This window comes from Aythya fuligula, chromosome 26 (assembly GCF_009819795.1).
Source record: "Aythya fuligula isolate bAytFul2 chromosome 26, bAytFul2.pri, whole genome shotgun sequence".
NCBI classification, from domain to species: Eukaryota; Metazoa; Chordata; class Aves; order Anseriformes; family Anatidae; genus Aythya; species Aythya fuligula.
The window spans coordinates 1,906,390-1,927,154 of record NC_045584.1 but is presented as its reverse complement, the minus strand read 5'-3'; the positions used below and the strand labels follow the sequence as shown (position 1 = coordinate 1,927,154).

General features: G+C 61.0%; 1 protein-coding gene across 2 annotated transcripts in view; it reads left to right on the top strand.

The window, feature by feature from the left end:
• Nucleotides 1-20,765, top strand: part of MAST3 (microtubule associated serine/threonine kinase 3) — a 25,384-nt gene extending 4,619 nt beyond the window's left edge. For both annotated transcript variants that reach the window (XM_032203815.1, XM_032203814.1), the window contains exons 3-28: nt 7,517-7,605; nt 7,774-7,846; nt 7,995-8,015; nt 9,007-9,085; nt 9,599-9,756; nt 11,336-11,411; nt 11,752-11,961; nt 12,042-12,143; nt 12,705-12,837; nt 13,339-13,406; nt 13,574-13,659; nt 13,924-14,132; nt 14,463-14,601; nt 14,709-14,841; nt 14,942-15,107; nt 15,231-15,332; nt 15,565-15,687; nt 15,956-16,065; nt 16,182-16,336; nt 16,500-16,732; nt 16,864-17,064; nt 17,141-17,367; nt 17,454-17,576; nt 17,888-18,024; nt 18,233-18,414; nt 18,536-20,765. In XM_032203815.1, the coding sequence (XP_032059706.1) occupies nt 7,517-7,605; nt 7,774-7,846; nt 7,995-8,015; nt 9,007-9,085; nt 9,599-9,756; nt 11,336-11,411; nt 11,752-11,961; nt 12,042-12,143; nt 12,705-12,837; nt 13,339-13,406; nt 13,574-13,659; nt 13,924-14,132; nt 14,463-14,601; nt 14,709-14,841; nt 14,942-15,107; nt 15,231-15,332; nt 15,565-15,687; nt 15,956-16,065; nt 16,182-16,336; nt 16,500-16,732; nt 16,864-17,064; nt 17,141-17,367; nt 17,454-17,576; nt 17,888-18,024; nt 18,233-18,414; nt 18,536-19,437 (4,237 nt within the window). In that variant the 3' untranslated portion in view covers nt 19,438-20,765. The remainder of the gene's footprint in view (nt 1-7,516; nt 7,606-7,773; nt 7,847-7,994; nt 8,016-9,006; nt 9,086-9,598; nt 9,757-11,335; nt 11,412-11,751; nt 11,962-12,041; nt 12,144-12,704; nt 12,838-13,338; nt 13,407-13,573; nt 13,660-13,923; nt 14,133-14,462; nt 14,602-14,708; nt 14,842-14,941; nt 15,108-15,230; nt 15,333-15,564; nt 15,688-15,955; nt 16,066-16,181; nt 16,337-16,499; nt 16,733-16,863; nt 17,065-17,140; nt 17,368-17,453; nt 17,577-17,887; nt 18,025-18,232; nt 18,415-18,535) is intronic.

Sequence of the window (20,765 nt, the reverse complement as noted above, 5' to 3'; positions counted from 1 at the left end):
GGACGGTGCCTTCCTCCCACGTGGGAAACCCCCGGTGCCCTCTTTTCCAGCCGTGTCACCTCCTTGTGGGATGCTCGGGGTTATGGGGACGTTCGGGGCCGGGGTGCAAGAGGGGAGGCTGCGGGGAGGGTGGGTGCTGGGGCCAGGCTGCTTTTTTGGGATGCGGGCAGTGGGGGACAATCCGGGGACAAGGACATCCCTCTGGTGACATCCCGGCCCCGTCAGGGTGGGGATTTGGGGGATTTTCAGCCCGGTTTGGTGATGCTGTCCCGTGTGGGGTTTGAGCTTGCGACGTGCCAGCACCTGACCCACTCAGGGAGTCGAAAAAACGAGGCCGGGCACCGGGATTTGTGTCACTGGGTCTCCGCGCGGGGTGTCCCCGGCTCAGCGCAGGAGGGAATTTGGGAGGGGGAGGGATGCCATATGGGAACCCCGAGGCCTTGCGGCCCCATGGGGCGAAGCACCCGATGCAGGGGGAGGCACCAAGGGGAGCCCCCCGGGGGTGTCTGTGGTGGGGAGCCGGGGGCAGGTTTTGGGGCCTCCAGCCCCGGTTTGGGGGGGGGGGTCATGCATGAGCAGTGGTTGCATTGCCATGGTAACCCTGACCCCATTTTGGGGTGATATCCTGTCTCTATAGTAACCCTGACCCCATTTTGGGGTGATTCCCTGTCTCTATAATAACCCTGACCCCATTTTGGGGTGCTGCCCCATCTCCATGGTAACCCTGACCCCATTTGGGGTGATGCTCCATCACTATAGTAGCCCTGACCCCATTTTGGGGTGATGTCCTGTCTCTATAATAACCGAACCCCATTTTAGGGTGATGTCTCACCTCCATGGTAACCCTGACCCCATTTTGGGGTGCAGACCCACCTCTGCACCAACCCCGACCCCATTTTGGGGTGATGTCCTGTCTCTATAGTAACCCTGACCCCATTTTAGGGTGCTACCCCATCTCCATGGTAACCCTGACCCCACTTTGGGGAACTGCCCTACATCGATGGTAACCCCAACCCCATTTTGGGGTGCAGGTTCATCTCCCTAGTAACCCACAACCCCATTTTGGGGCACAGCCCCACCTCTACACCAACCCCGACCCCATTTTGGGGTGCTGCTCCATCTCCATGGTAACTCTGTCCCCCTTTGGGGGTGCAGCCCCACCTCTACACCAACCCCAACCCCATTTTGGGGTACAGCCCCATCTCCCTAGTAACCCTGACCCCATTTTGGGGCGATGTCCTGTCTCCGTAGTAACCCACGACCCCATTTTGGGGTACAGCCCAACCTCTACACCGACACCAACCCCATTTTGGGGTGCTGCCCCATCTCTGTGGAACTCCGACCCCATTTTGGGGTGATGTCCTGTCTCTATAGTAACCCATGACCCCATTTTAGGTTGCTGTCCCACCTGCTTGGTACCCCCAACCCCATTTTGTGGTGCAGCCCCACCTCTACACCAACCCTGACCCCATTTTGGGGTGCAGAGCCAGCTCCCTAGTAACCCATGACCCCATTTTGGGTTGCTGCCCCACCTCTATGGTAACCCCAACCCCATTTTGGGGTGATGTCCTGTCTCTATAGTAACCCACGACCCCATTTGGGGTACAGCCCCACCTCTACACTGACCCTGACCCCATTTTGGGGTAATGTCCTGTCTCTATAGTAACCCCAACCCCATTTTGGGGTGATGTCCTGTTTCTATAGTAACCCCCGACCCCATTTTGGGGTGCTGCCGCATCTCTACACCAACCCTGACCCCATTTTGGGGTGCAGCCCCATCTCCCTAGTAACCCCAACCCCATTTTGGGGTGATGTCCTATCTCTATAGCACCCCCGACCCCATTTTGGGGTGCAACCTGCCCCCCCCTAGCTACCAGCACCCCATCTCCCTGCGGGGGGGGGGGGCCTCCCTCACTCCCCCGTTATCCCCAATCCCCCCCCAATTTTTTGGGGGGGGCTCCTCCCGTTTCCACGGCAACCGCACCCCCCCGTTGGGTGCCGGTAATGGCGGCGGGGGGGGGGGGGGGGCGGCTCCATGGCAACCCCGGTGCCGCCGGGCGGGAGGGGCCGGGCGCGGCGGGGAGGCGGCGGCGGGAGGCCCAGGCCCGGCCCCGGTGCTGGCGCCGGGCCCGGCCCCGTTCGGCCCCGTTCGGCCCCGTTTGGCCCCGTTCGGCCCCGTTCCGGCCCCTCCGGGCCGCGATGTCGGATCCCAGCTGCTGGGGGGCCGCTCCCGCCGGTTACCGGGGGCAGCGGGCGGCCGGGGCCCTGCTGCAGCGCTCCAAGAGGTGCGGGGCCTGAACGCGGAGGGGGGGGGGGGGATCGGGGGGTTGAGGGGGAGGTTTGGGGGTGCTCGGTTTGGGGGGGGGGCTCTGGGGGTGTGTGGGTTTTTTGGGGGGGCTCTGGGGGTGTAATGGGGGGGTGCTTGGTTTGGGGGGGCCTTTGGGGGCACGTGGGTTTGGGGGGTTGCGTGGTTTGGGGGGGGTCTGGGGGTGTAATCTGGGGGTGTGTGGTTTGGGGGGGGCTTTGGGGGTGTGTGTTTTTGGGGGGGAGGCTCTGGGGGTGTAATGGGGGGGTGCTTGGCTTGGGGGGGGCTCTGGGGGTGCGTGGGTTGGGTTTGGGGGGGGCTGTGGGGGTGTAATGTGGGGGTGTAATGTGGGGGTGCTTGGTTTGGGGGGGCTCTAGGGGTGTAATGTGGGGGTGCATGGTTTGGGGGGGGCTCTGGGAGTGCGATCTGGGGGTGCATGGTTTGGGGGGGCCGTATTGGAGACGTGTGGTTTGGGGGGGGGCTCTGGGGGCATGTGGTTTGGGGGGTTGCATGGTTTGGGGGGGGGGGCTCTAGGTGTGTAATCTGGGGGTGTTTGGTTTGGGGGGGACTCTGGCGGTGTGATCTGGGGGTGCTTGGTTTGGGGGGGGATCTGGGGGTGTAATCTGGGGGTGTATGGTTTGGGGGGGTCTTGGGGTTGCATGGTTTGGGGGCTCTGGGGGTGTAATCTGGTGGTGCGTGGCTTGGGGGGGTTTGGGGGTGTGGGGTTTTGGGGGGCTGTATTGGAGATGTGTGGGTTTGGGGGATGCTCTGGGGGTGCGTGGTTTGGGGGGGTGCCTTGGGGGTGCACGGTTTTTGGGGGGTGAATTGGTGCGTGGTTTGGGGGGGGGGTTGCACTGGGGCTGTGATCTTGGGGTGCACAATTTGGGGGGGGGGGTTGCAGCAGGGGTTGCACCTGGGGGCGCGTGGTGTGGGGGGGGGCTGTCCCCTAGGGGCACCCTTTGGGGGTGCATTATTTGGGAGAGCTGCACGGCGGGGTTGCCTGCCAGCGGGGCAAGGTTTTTTGGGGGGTGCATCAGAGGGGGGTGCATTGGTTGGGAACCCTGTGCCATAGAGGGGGCGGCATTTAGGGTCTGGCAACGGGGGGAGGCGATGATGTCCCCCCCCCGAGGTGCGACGTGTGCGATGCCCGATGCCGGGGACCCCCAGATTCCAGATTTGGGGTACGGGACTGAACCAGGCGAGAACCCCGCGAGAACCCCGCAGTTTGATATAAAACCGGTGCTAATCGGGTGCGGGGGCCGAGGGGGGGGGCGTTGGGTTGGGGGCGAGGTCCCCCCCCCCCCCCCCGTGCTGTTGCTCGTTGGACTGGCACGAACAAAGCGCCGCTGGTTGCTTAGCGAACGAAGCCGCTCGGCGCGGGGCTGACGGCGCCTGCGTCGCTCCTGGCGGGGGGAATCGCAGCCGGGAGCTGCCTCGTGCACGGGTCGGGGTCCGTCGGGGGACAAGGGGCGGTGAGGGTGGCATCCCGGCCGTCCCTACACGTGGGTGCTGCCCGAGCACCGTCCCCGTGGGGGGAGCCTGGTGGGGAGGCGTAATTGCAGGGTGCATCCGAGATGGTGCTTCGAAGGTGCACGGGGTTTGCTCTTCCTTCATTGTTCCTCCTAAAACCCGCAGCGAGAGCGGGGTCTGGGCTATTTCACAGCACGCAGGACACGCGTGGTGTTGTTTGGGGTGGTTTAGAGCCCCGTAGGGTCTGAGGGATCCGAATTTCTCGTGGTGGGGAGGTGAAATGGCCAGCACGGTGCGGAGCCGCTCAGCTCCTGCGTTGCTGCTCACACGGCGCTCGGCTCAACGTGGCAGCGCCGTTTCCTTAGGGAGCGGGGAGTCCTGCAGAGATTTGTCCCCATCTCCTTTCTTTGAGCTGTTTTCTCTCAGCACAAGGAAAAAAAGAAGCACGGACCTGGCCCGCTGTGCCACCGTGCCCGGCGAGGGTTTGGGGAGGAGGCCTGGTGCTCGGGGAGGGGATCAGGCGAGCACCCGACGGGGCCAGGCTCTGCAGGGAGGCACGAGGCGGGAGGTTTGGATCTCGTGGTGGTGCTGAGGAGGTGCTGGAGGGCTGTGCACAGCCTGTGCCGGGCAGCACGGGGCGTTTCACCACTGCGACCCAGTCCACAGCATCCCCCACCGCAGACCCCATCCCAGGAGGTCTCAAACATCGCGGAGAAGAAATCGCCCTGGGCACTGGTGTGGAAACTTTGGGTGCAGCAGCTTGGTTCGACATTAAGAGCAAAATCATCCCACTGGAAAGGAATTTTTCCAGCAAAAATGGCCTGGCAGCTCCGTGGCACTTCCCCGTGTCGGCAGGCACACGAGCGCCGTGCGTTTGTTGGTGGGACTTGGAGGACTTTTTCTCCATGGCCACGTGAAGGCCGGGAGGGTTCCTAATCCTGGGAGCTGAGCTGGTGGTTTGTACTTTGAGACGGCGCCCGTGCCCTTATCAGCCCGACCCTTGCCTCGTGCTGCGCTGGAACCGAGTGCCCGTGCCACCGGCAGGGGCTTTGTCCCGCGTGAAGCCCACGGGGTAGGGAGCCAGAAACGCCGGGCAGGATAAATCAGGGATTTACCCAGGTTTTATTTATTTATTCACCCAGGTTTGGGCTTTTCCAGCCCTAACAGGGGGGTCCCTCTGGGCAGCTCGGCCCTGTTATTCACCCCACGGGCAGTGACGAGCGCTGGCTGGCATCTGACACGCGTTGCCCTACTGCCCTGGAAGGGTTTAGTCACCGACTCTCTGATCCTTCTCCAAAACACGTCACTCGATCCCGCAGGACAGGAGCAGGATGCCCACGGCCCCGTTGCTTGCCCACGGCCAGCATTTCCCCTTCCAGCTCGGGACATTTTACGATTCTGCCTCTGTCCCCGGGGGTGAGCATCACCCCGAGTGCCGGGACATCACGCGCGGGGCCGGGTGAGGCGTTATTTCTCTCCAGGCTCCGGGGTCACGGCCGCTGTCCCACGCTTCCCGCATCCTTTTTTTTTAAAAAACAAAAACAAAGCACTGGATGGTGACAGCCTCGGAGATGCCGTGCGCAGGCAGCGTGTCCCCGCGTCCGAGCGGCTCCGGGGGTGCTGACGGCGATTTTCCACTCCATGTTTGGTAAAAATGCACCAAGCGTGCATTAAGCACCGGGGGCACTGCTGGCAGCACGGGCTGGACCTCAGCCCCGGCTCCTGCCTTCGGGAGCTTGGGTTTTTAGCCCGAGGTTTACGTGCTGCAGAGGATGGGCAGCAGCCCGGAGCTGATGCATCAGGCAGAGCAGGGTTAAAGCGGAGCAAGATGGTTGCAGCAGCGAGGGTGGAGCGCGCGGAAACAGGAAACAGCAGCCTCTGCCTGTGTCAAGATTACTGGAACTTGCTTAGCCGAAGATTTTTGTTTTCACTTCCAAAATGAAAACTCCCGCGCGGGGCTGCGGCGCTGCCGGGAACGGCACCGCGCTGTCCCCACCGCCCCTCGTCCCCTCGGGGTCCCCTCCTGCGAGAGGAGGATGAGCAGATCCGCACCTTGGCAGGGCGAAAGAGGGGAGCTGCACCAAATCTTGCAGTTCTGCCTGATAAATATCTGCCAGGGTTGGCTTGGCAGCGGAGCACGTTGGCTTGTGGTGCCTCGTGTGCCCGGCCTGGCACAGCACAGCTGGGTGCTGCGGTTTTGCTGCTGCACCCATGGGTGCTGGGGAGGGTGCGCGCAGCCGGCGGTGCTGCAGCTTCAGCTGGGTCCTGGGCGTGAGCTGCAAGAGCAAACGGAGGGGCCAGGAGGGTCTTTGGGGTGCTCCCCACACCCTGGACCTCGAGCAAAAGAGACGTGGACCCTGTTTTTTTTTTTTTTGAGAGGAGGAGGCAAAAAAAAGCACGCTGGATAATGCTGGGTTAAATCAGCCCTTCCCTGCTGGGAACCACCTCGTGCTGCCCGTGCTGCTCGTGCCTTTGGGACCCGGGGAGCATCTCTTTGTCCCGGGGCTGTGCCCCTGTGCCTGGCTGTTAAACCACGGCCCTTAGCAGGTGCTGTCAGCGCGGCCAGGCAGCTCGGCGGCGCCGTGCAGCACGTGCAGCCGGAGGAAGCGCGGCTGCAGGAACCGCAGCCTGACCTACTTGGTTGGAACGCGGCTCTCTGACATTTTCATGGGGATTCGTCCTCGGCCTGGCGTTCACAAAACCCACACGGCTTCGGTCGTGCGTGCACGAGCTGCCCCCAGCCTCTGCTCTGCTCTGGGGATGTTCCCTCCCAGCAGGGCGAAAGCTTCAGTGGGGCCGGGGGGGGGGGTTTTAAAAGCAGGTTCACGTGGGCTGTGTGCGGGCTGCAGCAGCGTCGTGGGCGGGTGGGCAGCAAAGCAGCAGGTCCCCGCTGGCAGGGGAAGCCCTGAGCTCGTGGCTCACAGCGAAAGGAAGCAAAAATGAAATTCCTGCGAGGAGCACTGAAGTCTTGTGCGTGTGGAGGGCGCGAGTGTCGGTGATGACACAGAGACCTCGTGCTTGCAGACGTGCTCTTTCTCTTGTTTCCTTGTGGGTGCTGGCGTGCAGACCCCGAGCAGCACCGGGACGGGGTGATAAAACCATGAGCGTGGAGCCGTGCACGGTGCTGCTTTCTGTCCTGCACTGTCACACACGTGGCTTTCTCCTGGAGCTGCTTTGGAGGAGCACAGCACCCTGCGAATAGAGCACCGACAGGCAGAGCAGAGGGGACGGGGATGCTGCCAACCTGGTGAAGGCAGCGGGGTTTCTCCATGGGGCTGGGGGTTTAGGGCCTGGCTGTCCTCCCCCTGGGCACGAGGGACACGAGGGATGTAGGAACCGGGGGCATTTTCCACGCTGCGCAGCGGGGCTGGCGGTGGCCTGAAGCAACTTGGCATTTCTGTCGCTTCCTCCTTTTAGATCCCTTTTTCTATTCTTGCCCAACAGCCCGCATGCATCTTCCCTCCCGGCAGGCCAAAACCAGAAGTGGGGCTTTGCTGAGACGGTTTGGCTTCCAAACTAACACTGCCAGCCCTTCTCCAGCAGCATTTCTCTGGGGACATGATCTTCCCGGGGGCACAAATCTGTGATCGATGCGGTGACAGCAGCCGTGTCCCCTCGCTGCCACCCGAGCGAGCTGGAGCTGGGGCTGCAGGGCTCTGCCTGCAAGCGACCCGCACGTGTCTGAGCCCGACCTGTGCTTTGCTTTCCCAAATGAATCCCCTTTTCTTTTTCCTTCCCCAGTTGCCGAAGCAGCAACAGGAAGAGCTTGGTGGTGGGGACGCCCTCTCCGACCCTCTCGCGTCCTCTCTCGCCGCTCTCGGTGCCGACGGGTAAGGGGAGTGCTGAGGCTGGGCTGGGCATCGCCCCAAATTACCCCAATATCCTGGGGGGGCAGCGAGGGCCCTGCGGGTGCTGCCTGGGTGCTTGGTGGCTTTTCCAGGAGGCAGCAGAGGGATGGTGTAGGGAATGCTGTGATTAATTCTCCTTTTCCCCTGCAGCCGGGAGCAGCCCCTTGGACAGCCCACGTAACTTCTCCACCAGCACCTCCGTCAACTTCCCCTTCGCCCGCAGGTGAGCGCCTCATCGCCCTAATCATCACCACCATCCACAAATTGGGGCTGTTCTGTTGGTCTTAATGATTTTTTTATTCCTCCCGATTTTTGTTTTGGTTTTGTTTTTTGCCCTGCTGCTGCGACCGGTGCTTCCCGTCACCTTCCAGCCATGCTCCTCGGACCGACAGGCAAGTAGTGGCTGGGAGAAGGGTTTTGTGGAGGGGAGCTGCTTTGGTGTCAGCATTTGCTCCACCTGGGCACGTCCCCGCTCCCCTTCCTTCTGTCCGTGCCGTGCATCCCTAGCGGGAAGATCCCCAGCTGCAGAAGGGCTGCAGGGATTGCTGCGGGAAGAGAAACATACCCGTTCCCATCACGCTGTCCCCCAGCCCCAAATTCTGTCCCGCTCTGTTCCTCGTGCTGGAGTTCACGCACGGGGGCAGACGGATGACGTTAACCCCTGGATTGGCGCATGGAAAAAACCTGGAGGCTTGTGTTTAGTTTTCACGCTCGTATTGGAGGAAAAAGCCAAAAGGGCTTTGCGGACATCCCCGTGGCGTAGGAGCCAGCGCATCGCCAGCTCCGTCGTCCTCGGCCCCTGCATCGTGGCCCTGTCCTGCACGCATGGGAAACGGCGCCGGGAGGTGAAGGGCCTCATCCTGACCCGCTCCGTTGGAAACGTGTCCAAGAGGAAGCATTCGCCTACGTGCGAGCGTTTGCCTTCCTGTTTATAACGAGGCTCTGCTGGCTGTGTGCGCCCTGCACGGGTTCTTAGGAATCCTGATTTCTCCCAGAACGAAGTCCCAGGAGCTAGGATTTTGCTCCAATTAAAATCAGATTCTCACTTTTTACTTTTTCCCTTTTGGAAACAGAGCCGCTCGAGTGCAGCGCGTGGCTGAGCAGGGCAGGGCTGTTGTGGAGCTGTGGCTGCCATCGCTTTGGGTTCCCCACCCCAGCAGCGTCCCCGTCACAGAGGGAATAGCCCACCTCACCCAGGGTCATGAACTGTGCAAAACCACCACTATTTCACCCATTTTCATCCCGTTCTGGCAAGAGGCTTCAGGGCTTTCTCACAGGAGCCAACAGCAGTCCTTTTTCCCATCCTTCTCATCCTGATGTTATTTCTGCGCGTGCATTCACGTGTTTTCTCCAGCGTGTGACAGGCGCGCGTTGCTCTTGCAGGGCTGATGGCAGAAGGTGGTCGCTGGCTTCGCTGCCCTCGTCTGGCTATGGGACCAACACCCCCAGCTCCACCGTTTCGGTAAGGTTGGCTCTCGTGGGGCAGGAGGCGAGAAGAAGCAAAGTGCTTTGGGAGCTTTGGGTGAATCCCGAGCCCTGCAGCATCACGTGCAGCAGCTGCGTCGTGTGTTCCTAATTTTAGGAACGCTGCAGAGCCCCGCTAATGGCAGCAGCTCCTCCTGCATGTTAAAGCTTTGCTGCATCTCATTGAAATACACACGGGACACGTCCGTGCTGAGAAAGGGCAGGACAGGAGCTGCTGGGGATGCCCCAGGTGGATGGGATCAGGCCCTGGACAGAGCCAGAGGTTGAATTTTGGGGTGGGTGCAGGCAGTGCACAAAGTCCCGGCCAGCTCCTGCCACCCGTGTTGCACGCAGTGAGTGCAGGAGGTGCACGTGGAGCAATGCCACATGCTGCTCATCAGTTTTTCCAGTCTACTAAGAGGCTCGAGGCGTATTTTCCCGGCGGGTTTGCTGCTTGCCAGGCACCGACCCGTCTCCTGACCTTCTTGACCGTGTCTGTCCTTCCTTGCAGTCGTCCTCGTCCTCCCAGGAGCGGCTGCACCAGCTGCCGTACCAGCCCACCCCCGACGAGCTGCATTTCCTTTCCAAGCATTTCCGCAGCACGGAGAGCGTCACGGACGAGGACGGGCGGCACTCGCCCTGCCTGCGCCCACGATCCAGGAGCCTGAGGTACAGAAACCACCTGTGCTGGTGTGACGATGCTCAGGGACCCGCTTCTGGCCACTTCTGCCAGCTCCTGAGCTCCTCCTGGGACATCCTGGTCCTGCTTAGCCATGGGGTTGGCCCCAATACGTCTTTTCCCCTTGTAAAGAAGTGGTAAAACTCCGTGCTTCTGCAGCTAGGCTCTGCTTTCCAGCAGTCCCTTGGCTGTCAGGATGACACTTAAAAATGAGATTACTTGGTTTGAGGTTGGGGAAAGCAGCATTTGTTCCAAAATTGCCCTTTCACAGCCTCCTGCCGCGTGATCCACGGGGTTTTGGCAGACCTGGGGACCCCAGAGCAGGAGCCCAAGTGGTGGCATCTGCTCCGAGGGCACTTTATCAGATGTCACGGCCGCAGGGCCAGCGGCCTGAGCTGCCGTTAGGGGATTAAGCAGCCTGTTTGCGTGCTCAGCTTTGGAAGCGTTGCCTCCTTTAACAAAAGCCAAGCACCGCAGGCACGTCCGCACCTCCCCAGCCTGCTCTTAAGCAGGAGGGCAGGCAGAGGTGCGGCTCTCCCGGGGCTCCGCAAATTGCTCGGAGGGCTGGGAAGGCGACTTGCTGCTGCTTTCGGCTGCAATTTCATTAAAAGCAGATTAATTAGCTGGCAGGTTTGGCAGGTGGCGACCCTTCCGCTGAGGAAACGCCAGTTTTGCGATCAGCGCCGTGAAGCACGAGCAGGGGCTCTGTGCTGAGCTGGGGCTCAGCTCCTGAGCGAGCCAGTCGGGGGTTCGTTATGGCATTTATTACACAGTGGTTAATGAGTGGCTGCCTGCTCCTGCCGCTTGCTTTGCATAATGAGATTACGGCCCTGGTGCTGGTGGCACGAGGAGCAACGTCGGGTGAGGGAAAAGAAAGCTTTCTCCTGCTGGTCCCCGTGCCTGCTGCGGGGAAGGTGGGGAAGGGGTTGGGATTTCTCTGCTGTGGCTTGTGAACTGCAAAAAGGGCAACTGCAGCACCAACCTGTGGGATCCGGGAGGGCTGCGGGTACCCGGCTGCAGTCTCGGCGTCCTTCCAGCAGCTTTGTCGTTGCTGTCTCTGCCACTGACATCACGGCAGGGGCTGAAGCAGAAACGATGGCACGAGAGGAAGCCGAGGATCAGCCGGCTGGTTGGAGCCAAGTGACTAACGCAGCTCCGGTGGCCCGGCTTCAAAATGCCTGTGGCTTTTCTGGTGACTTGGGTTTGGAGAGCTGAGTCTGCAGGAGGTCGGCGCTCCCAGGGCCTGACCAGGCTCTGTCAGGACGTGCGTGGGGCTGGCACCCCCTGCTCAGGATGGAAACGCTGAAACTGGGGAAGGGGAGAGCTGCTGGTGGCTGTAGGCGTGCGGTGATGGGGACCCCAGGGACATCCCAACCAGCGCAGGTGATCCTGATGGTGCTGGAGCTCCTGGCCCAAGGCTGAGCGCTCCACTTGGACGGGCTCTAACGGCTTGTGACACCAGGGACAACGAGGAGAGAACAAATTGCAGCAGCTCTCCGGGGGCAGTAGCTATTTGCATACTTGTAAATGCCTCGGTCTCGTAACGCAGCCGGCTTTCCCACCCCGCAGCCCTGGACGGACGAGCGGAACGTTTGATAATGAGGTGGTGATGATGAACCATGTCTACAAGGAGCGGTTCCCCAAGGTAACCCTGGCCTGGGGGGGAAGGGGGACGATGGCATCAGTGCCCCACAGCATCCTGACAGCTCCTCCGGAAAAATCAGTGTGCTGGAACATGAAATGCATGAGTAGATGTGGGGGGTGCTGGGGGATGCTGGGGACGTGGGAACGAGCCAGGGAGGCAGGGACACGCAGCTCTGCGTCGTCACACGTGCAGGCAGCCGTCTCCAGAGACCCTGGTGGGGCTTTTGCGGGCTGGTCCCAGGTGGGACCAGAGGTTGGAGCTGTGGGGGGTGGCAGCACAAGGCCGGGAGGTGGCATGGGGACACGCGTTTGTGGGTGTCACCATCCCTTCTGCCTCGCAGGCCACGGCCCAGATGGAGGAGCGGCTGCAGGACACCATCAGGAACTTCTCTCCAAGCAGCACCCTGCCGCTGGCCGATGGGGTCCTGGGCTTCATCCACCACCAGATCATCGAGCTGGCCCGCGACTGCCTGGCCAAGTCCCAGGGGGCTCTCATCACCTCCCGCTACTTCATGGAGCTGCAGGAGAAGCTCGAGAAGATGCTGAGAGACGTGAGTGGGGGCAATTCCCTGCCCGGCGCCGTCTCCCGAGGCCGTCGGTGACTCCAGGCTTCCGTCCCCTTTTCCGGCAGGCTCAGGAGCGTTCGGAGAGCGAGGAAGTGAAGTTCATCGACCAGCTGGTGAGGAAGCTGCTGATAATCATCTCGCGTCCTGCGCGCCTCCTGGAGTGCCTGGTAAGACGCTGCAGCTCCCCGTGGGTGTTTGTCTTCCACGGTCAGTTCCACGGAGGAGGAGTCCTGCTAGGAAGAGCCTCTTCTCTCCACCCTGCTGGGTCCCCCGGGGGAATCGCTGCTCACACGCAGCCCAGGCTGCCGAGATGAGCTGAGCCCATTCTCAGAGTTAGAGCTGTTTCGTGGAGGGGAGAGGCCGGTTTTTTTTAGCAGAGCATGGGGATGGGAACTTCTTTGCAAACCTTCTCACCCGGGTTTCGTTGTGCTGCGTCGTGCTGAATTGCTGAAACGCTGGCTTTTCATACCTGCTGTGGTTCCAGCGTTTTCTGAAGCGTGCTGCTGGTGTGCTCTCTGTGAGGTTTCTCCTCCCAAGCCAGGCCATGGGCTGCAGGGGTTTTAAAATCCCTTCGTGCTTGGAGGAATGATGCTAGAGCCAGGAGCAGAGCGCTCAGCTGTCTCCAGCAAGCATCCAGAGCCTGTGCCCCGCTCACTGTGAAGCTCAGAGGGAAGGTCGGACTTGGCAAAGCCTCACTCCCTGACCACACTGGGTTTTTCCCCGTCTAGGAGTTTGACCCCGAGGAGTTCTATCACCTCCTGGAAGCCGCAGAGGGACACGCCAAAGTCGGCCAGGGAATAAAAACCGACATTCCCCGCTACATCATCAGCCAGCTGGGGCTCGTCAAGGACCCGCTGGAGGGTAAGGAAGAGCTGGGGTGAGGTCTGCAGGGGGTCGTGAGCCCCTCCTGCTCCCCGTCCTGCTGCAGTGAGCACAGACAGGCACCGGGAGGTGCAGGCAGTGGCTGGAGCCGGCTGGGCTGCAGGTCCAGGACGGCAGCCAAGCCTCCAGGCCAGCCCAGCCTCTCATTATTGCTCCCAACATGTTCAGCAAAGCAGATTAATCTCAAGAACACTTAATCCATAGGAAGCCAAGGCTTTGGGAAGGAGGGGGGGGAACCATAATCCTTGAAGAACACAGGAATGACTATGGGAAAAAGAGAATTATGTAAATGTTTGACCTCCGGTTTAACCTCCTAATGCCCCGACCTGAATTTCTCCAGACAATGGCTTGAACAAAGCATGTAGCTAACCCCACATGTGGGATCTCTGAGACTGGAGGGAAGGTGATAGCTGGGGGATTCTTTTGGGATAAAGTGAGGTTGAGCATGAAGAAGGTGAAAACCGTCACTGTCTTCTGCAGAAATGGTGCAGCTGGACCACTTCGACAGCGGGAACACCATCACGCCAGAGAACGACGACACCTGCGAGGTGAGCAGGGTCCCAGCTGCATGTCCCCACGCGTGTCCCACTCGGTGCCCCCAGCACCATCCTGCTGCCCTCCACACCATAGCTCTGTGTGAATTCCTGCCTGCCAGCAGCACGGGGGGGCACACGGAGCACCACGGGCACGCTAAAGCCCCTCTGCCTCTTTCCAGAGCCAGCCTTCGGTCACTGCTCCTCGGAGGAAACCCTGCGAGGGTGACTTCGAGACCATCAAGCTGATCAGCAACGGGGCCTACGGGTGAGCTGGGAGGGCTGGGCAGGCGCTGGTGGCACGCTTGGAGCATCCTTCCCTGCCGTGCAGCAAACAGACCTCCTGGCAGCGTGCTCGTAGTTTCCAACCCTTGCTTCCACCTGCAGACACCTCCAAGCCCACGTGCGCTGAATTTGCATGTTTCTGACCCTAGCTGCTGCTCGTCCTGCCTGTCCAAGCCCCGTGTGCCATGGGATCGGTGCCAGAGGTTGGAGAATGTGTTCTGAGGTCTGGTGGCTCTCTCTCTCCTAGGGCCGTGTACCTGGTGAGGCACAGGGAGACGCGGCAGCGTTTCGCCTTGAAGAAGATCAACAAGCAGAACCTCATCCTGCGCAACCAGATCCAGCAGGTCTTCGTGGAGAGGGACATCCTCACCTTCGCCGAGAACCCCTTCGTGGTCAGCATGTTCTGCTCCTTCGAGACGAAGCGACACCTCTGCATGGTGATGGAGTACGTGGAAGGTGAGCGGGGCGCTTGGGGTGGTGCAGCGAGGAGGGGGGACAAGTGGAGAGACCCCGATAACAGCCAGGTGTCTGATATTAAGGATGCCATCCTGATGGCTCCTGCTTTGCTTCACTTCGGGGAGCAGAAGGAAGCCCTGCTGTCATCCCCAGTCCCACCCTGATGTAGGTGGTGGCTGCCTCACCTAGGAGAACATTTCTGCCTCATGCTCGGGCTGAGCTGCAGCTCCGAGGAGGGATGGGAGGGTCTCACTGGGAGCCTGCCTAACTCTTCCTGGAGACCCCTCCGTCTTTTCCAAGTGCTCAGGAGCAGCCGTGTTGTTCCCGCAGGGGGGGATTGTGCCACGCTGCTGAAGAACATGGGCCCGCTGCCTGTGGACATGGCGAAGATGTACTTTGCTGAGACCGTCCTGGCGCTGGAGTACCTCCACAACTACGGCATCGTGCACCGCGACCTCAAACCCGACAAGTGAGGGCAGGGGTTGGTCCCACAAAGGGGCAGGGGCTGGGCTGGGAGGGAGAGGGGCTGCTCCAGGCCAGGAGAGGAAGACAACGAGGTGGCTCCTTCTCTTCCAGCCTGCTCATCACCTCCATGGGCCACATCAAGCTGACGGACTTCGGCCTGTCCAAGATTGGCTTGATGAACATGACCACCAACCTCTACGAAGGGCACATGGAGAAGGACACTCGGGAGTTCATGGACAAGCAGGTACGAGGGTGGCCCTCACTGGCACCCGAAATAGGCTCGGGGCCCGGTGCAGAGGTTGTTGGGGAGGTGTCAGCAGCACCCAGCGCTGGTTCTAACACAGGTGTGCGGCACGCCCGAGTACATCGCGCCAGAAGTCATCCTCATCCAGGGCTACGGGAAGCCCGTCGACTGGTGGGCCATGGGCATCATCCTCTACGAGTTCCTGGTGGGCTGCGTCCCCTTCTTCGGGGACACCCCCGAGGAGCTCTTCGGGCAGGTGATCAGCGGTGAGTGCCCGCAGCCGCTGGCACGTTTTGCTGCTCCTTTTGCTCATCCTGCCCAGCCCCTCGCCCCCATCCGCTGCTCTCTGCACCCGAGGGGCTCCGCGCTCACCTCCCCTTTTGTTGCAGATGAAATCATGTGGCCAGAGGGGGACGAGGCTCTTCCTGCTGATGCTCAGGACCTGATCACCCGGCTGCTGAGGCAGTGCCCGCTCGAGCGCTTGGGCACCGGTACGTGTGCTAGGATGGGCTCGAGGCAGCTCCAGGCTCAGCAGCACTTGGGGCTTCACCAGGCACCCGTAGCAATCGTATCAAGCCACTTGCTTGTGTGATAAAGCGTGTCCTGCTGTGTTAAGGACACGGTGCAAGGCACAGATCCATCCTGGGGGAGAGGAGATGGTGCTGTTGGGGCTGGGGACGTTTCGGGATGTGCTCTCCTCACGGGGGTTTCTCTGCCTGCCAGGGGGTGCGCACGAGGTGAAGCACCATGCCTTCTTCCTCCACCTGGACTGGAACGGGCTCCTGCGGCAGAAGGCAGAGTTCATCCCCCAGCTGGAGTCCGAGGACGACACCAGCTACTTCGACAGTGAGGCCACCTCCAGCCCCTTGCCCCCGCGATCCTTTGGCCCCGCTGCAGGGCGGATGCTGCAGCAGGAGATGAAAATCTCCTGGGTGAACCCTGTCATTTTACACCTTGAGCTAAGTCGCAAAAAACAGATGTAAATCTGTTTCTGCACTGCTCAACCTTAACAAAAGCGTTGCTTTCTCATCCCAAAACGTTCCCGGGGTTCCTGACGCCTCCTGTTCCCTCGTGGCAGGACGTCAGCCCTCACCGCTGGTGCTCTTGCTTTCAGCTCGCTCCGAGAGGTACCGCCACTTGGATTCGGAGGACGAAGAAACCAACGACGAGGAATCCTCCGTGGAGATCGGCCAGTTCTCCTCCTGCTCCCATCGCTTTAGCAAGGTGCTTGATCCGTCCTCTAAAACCCCAGCGGGGTGATGCCAGGGAGCTGATCCCACAAGCAGGACCCCCCCCCAGCAGTATTCCTGCTCTGTTCTGACCTCTCGCCTGTTCCCCAGGTGTACAGCAGCTCCGAGTACCTGGCCACGCACTCCAACCTCAGCCTCTCGTCCTCCGATCGGAGCCACAGCGAGGACAAGGAGGACAGGGGGGAGCGCTGGGACCGGCACTCGGGAGACGAGGACAGGAGCCGGCTGTCAGGTGCAGAGCCCCGGTGAGTGCTGGGATGGGGACTCTGATGCGAGCACAAGGTGTTCCCATCAGATGCTGTCAGTGGGACCTGTCCTGGGGTGCTGCAGAGACCCAGGACCACCTTTCCTACCACCTTTCCTCACTCATTTATGGGTGCTCTGCGCCCTCTGGCTCCCTCCCTGCAGACTGCGGTCCTGGACGTCCTGCAGCTCCACGCCCTACACCTCCCAGCACGAGCGCAGCCGCAGCCCCGCCGCCCTGACCAGCACCTACAGCTTGGACACCATGCCCAAATTTGCCTTCTCCTCGGAAGATGAAAGCCCTTGCGTGGCACCGGCCAAGCCAGAGCGACCCAAATTTGTGCTGGGAGATCCCGACGCTGGGTCCAGCACGGCGGTGAAGACTTCGGCGTTATCTGGTGCGTGGGTTTGGGGGCGGACAGGGTCCCTAATGGTGTTGGGTGGCTTCTCCATGCTCTCCTGAAGCCTGTAGAGGGTCCAAAGGGCCCATCCTCAGCCATTTTACCACCTCCTTCCTCCTCCCTTTCAGCTGATCTCGTCAGCCTGAACCGCATCCGCCTGCGGAGCAACAGCACCGGCACCAAAAATTCAGCTCCCAGGGGCTTGGAGCCAGGCAGCAGCCGCCGGCTGAGCAGCCAGAAGGACGGGACGGAGAAACCGAGAACTTCTCCCGGCAGCCGTGTGCCCAAATCCGCCTCCGTCTCGGCCCTGTCCCTCATCATCACGTCAGGTTCGTTGTTGGTTTCTGCAGCCACCGCGGCCACCGCGTGGCTTCCCGGGCATGAGCCTCCTTCTTCTCCTTGCAGATGACTTCAGCAGCGGTGCCCTCATGAGCCCCATCTCCCCCCACTCGCTCTCGTCCAACCCCTCTTCCCGAGACTCGTCCCCGAGCCGGGACTCTTCCCTGGCCATCACCAGCCTGCGGCCCCCCATCATCATCCACAGCTCGGGCAAGAAGTACGGCTTCACGCTGCGAGCCATCCGGGTCTACATGGGGGACAGCGACGTCTACGCCGTGCACCACATGGTCTGGGTAGGTGGCCCCGGGGACCGGTAACACCGTTGGGACACCACAGGTGTGGGTTTTGTCCGAGCAAAAGCCTGGCTCTCTTGTTGCAGAGTGTGGAAGAAGGGAGCCCTGCGCAGGAAGCAGGGCTGAGAGCTGGAGACCTCATCACGCACGTCAACGGGGAGTCGGTGCTGGGCTTGGTGCACCGGGACGTTGTGGAGCTGCTGCTGAAGGTAGGCACCTCGCTCTGCTCGCCCAACTTGCTCAAACCAGCGCGTCAGGCCCGAGCAGCAAATTATCCCTGACCCTTGGGAGCGTGGGAATCCCGAAATCTGACGGTGCTGCAGTGGAGCCGCCAACGCCACGGAGCTGCCACCCAGCAAATGGATGTGAAACGCAGCAGAGCGCAGGGTTTAGCTTGTGGGGGAGTTGGGGGTGATGTTTGTGAGATGTGGGGCTCGCGGCTGCCTTGCAGACAGCTCTTTGGGGTTAAAACCTGGTGCTTGGGGCCAGCATGCCGTAATGACCCCTTTCCTACCCGCAGAGTGGCAATAAAGTAGCCCTGAGGACCACTGCCCTGGAGAACACCTCCATCAAAATTGGCCCTGCCCGGAAAAACAGCTCCAAGACACGGATGGCCCGAAGGAGCAAGAAGAGCAGGAAAAGGGACAGCCAGGACAGGTGAGAATAAACCGGGGGGGGATAAAATGGCCCGTTCGGTCCCGGTGTCCCGGAGCTGGAACACGAGGTCCAGGTGGAGGAGCACAACCCCGCCAGATTTAGGTCTGCAGGCTTCAAAGAGAGCTGGCAGCAGCATCTCCAAGGCCCCAAGGGTGCCTCCTTCTCCCCCCCAATTTGTGACCGACCTCCCCGTGCGCTTCCTTCCAAGGAGGAAATCCCTTTTCAAGAAGATCTCCAAGCAGTCGACGGTGCTGCACACCAGCCGCAGCTTCTCCTCCGGCCTCCACCACTCGCTGTCCTCCAGCGAGAGCCTCCCGGAGTCCCCCACACACAGCCTGTCCCCGGGTCCCACGACGCCCTGCCGCAGCCCCGCTCCGGATCTGCCCCCAGGTACCAAGACCACCACGTATGCGGGGTTGGGATCCTCTTTTTTCCCCCAGGGAGGGAACGGGGACAGTGGCATCCCCGGCGGTTGGTGACTTCTCTCCCTCTCTCTCTCTCCCCGCGGCAGATGCTGTGTCCCCGCAGAGCACCTCTCCCTCCTCCAGCACCCCCACGTCACCCGCCGGCCACGTGCGCCCCAGCACCCTGCACGGGCTGGCTCCCAAGCTGAGCGGGCAGCGCTACAAGGTGGGACGCCGCAAATCCACCAGCAGCATCCCCCCCTCGCCCCTCGCCTGCACCCCCGCCTGCGCCCAGCGCCCGACGTCCCCCCAGAGGTCCCCGTCCCCGCTCCCCGCTCACCCCAAACCCTCCCACCCCTTCCAAGGCAAGACTTTGTCCCCCCCCACCATCGTGCGGCAAGGGGCTCGGCCGCGCAGCGCCGAGTGCCCCCGCTCCCCCCTGCTCAAGCGCGTGCAGTCGGCGGAGAAGATGGCAACATACCTGGCCGAGAAGAAGACCGGGGGCGGCCGAAAACTGGGGCTGGAGATGCCTCTGCGGGATGGAGCCGGGGAAGTTTTTGGGGAGGGCGAAGCGCCCGTCCCGCTGTACCCCGGCGAGCACGGCTACGGAGCGGTTTCGCGGCCGGCGGAGCAGGAGATGGTGGTGATGAGGCGCCTGAACCTCTCCGAGCGCCGCGACTCCTTCAAGAAGCAAGAAGCTGTGCAAGAAGTGAGCTTCGACGAGCCGGGAGGCGAGGACGGGGCCAAAAACGACGCCGGGCAGGGCGCGGGCACGGGGCCCACGGAGCCCAAAGCCAGCCGGGTGCCACAGATCGCGGTGCAGGGCTCGGAGAGCGACGAGCAGGAGCCAGGGGTGGCCGGCTGGGAATGCCAGGCCTCCTACCCCCTCCGCCTCTTCAGCACCGACAGCACCGCCGGCATCGCCTTGCCGCGGCGGGACGGCCACCGGCACCACCGGACCTGTGGGGACGGGGCCCCCTCGGGGCTACCGGCACGGGGCATCCCCTAAAACCTCCCCGATTTGGGTCCCGTGCTGCTGCGCCGTGGGATGAAAGGTTTTTATCTCCAGACCGTGCCGAGATCCGGAGCTTTGCCTTTTGTACTAACTGCAGAGACGCCCAAGATTTCTGTCGCGGGGGCTCTCGGCGCGGCGGTGGCGTTTCCCCGGCAGCAGGGCCCGAAACTTTGTGAATAGAAAGGACTCGATGCAAAAACTCGGAACTAATTTATTACTTTTATAAGCTAAACAGAGGCGTTGCAGGGTCCAAGCTGTCCCAGCCTTTCCCGTGTGTTTCCCGGCCCCCGTCCCGATGACACGACGTTTTCTAACCGAAAGAATTTCCCCGTTTGTTCACTTTCAGCTGGAAAAGCCCCCAAAATGCAGTCACAGGGCAGGTTTTCCAAGTAGCAATGAAGCCAAGGGCTCCCCTCGGCAGATGTGCATTCAGGGTCGCCTCCATCTCCATGAACCCCCCCCGGTGCCCCCCTGCTCCTGCAGGAAAATCCCCCAAATCCCCCAAAACCCGTGCCAAGGGCCGTGGGGGTCATTTTATAAACACGTGGCAGATGTAAGGGTTTTATTTTTTTTATGATTCCTTTTGAGAAAGCCCCAACCCGCTCTCCCAACCTGCTCCATCATCTCCCAAGAGGAGCAGGGCTGGGGAGGATAAACCCGGCCCGACCATTGCTTGGGATTCAGCAATTTGATGCAAAGAACAGGGTTTTTAGTCTTATTTTTTTTTAGTTTTCCCTATTCTGCCATGATGTACCTTTGGGCATTCACTCGGTATGGTTGATGCATTTCATGAAAAGCCGATATTTCCATTTTTCAAAAAAAAAAACCAAAACCACGGTATTTCAATTCTTCAAAAAAAAAAAACAACCCAAGCGAGCTCTGCTCTACCTGTAATTTCTAAATTTCTTCTCCCGCAGCTCTCTTCCCGACGGACCAAGGGCCAGCCCAGTGCTTTCCCCCCCCCAGTTTCTAACGTTTTCTATGCTCTAACCTTTGCTGCTGCATGCACAGGGCCACGCCGCCGCGCTCCGGCCCCTCGGTGCCATCTCCCACCCCGAAGCGTTGGCTCCGTATTTCACTGGATTATTTCGTGTGCGTGTGGTTCGTGCCAGGCTCTTTGGACAAGGCTCGGCGTTTCCTCCCCTCTGTCTCCCTTTTTTCTTGCGACGCATCTCTTGGGGCGTGCGAAGGGTGTTTTGTTTTTTTTTTTATGGAAAATGTCGTAAAAGCGGATGGGACCTTGTCTTCCTGGGCTGTGCCGAGCACTGGTCTTGCTGTTACCTTCGGGAAGTTTTATGTTGTATTAAAATTGTTCCTTGGGA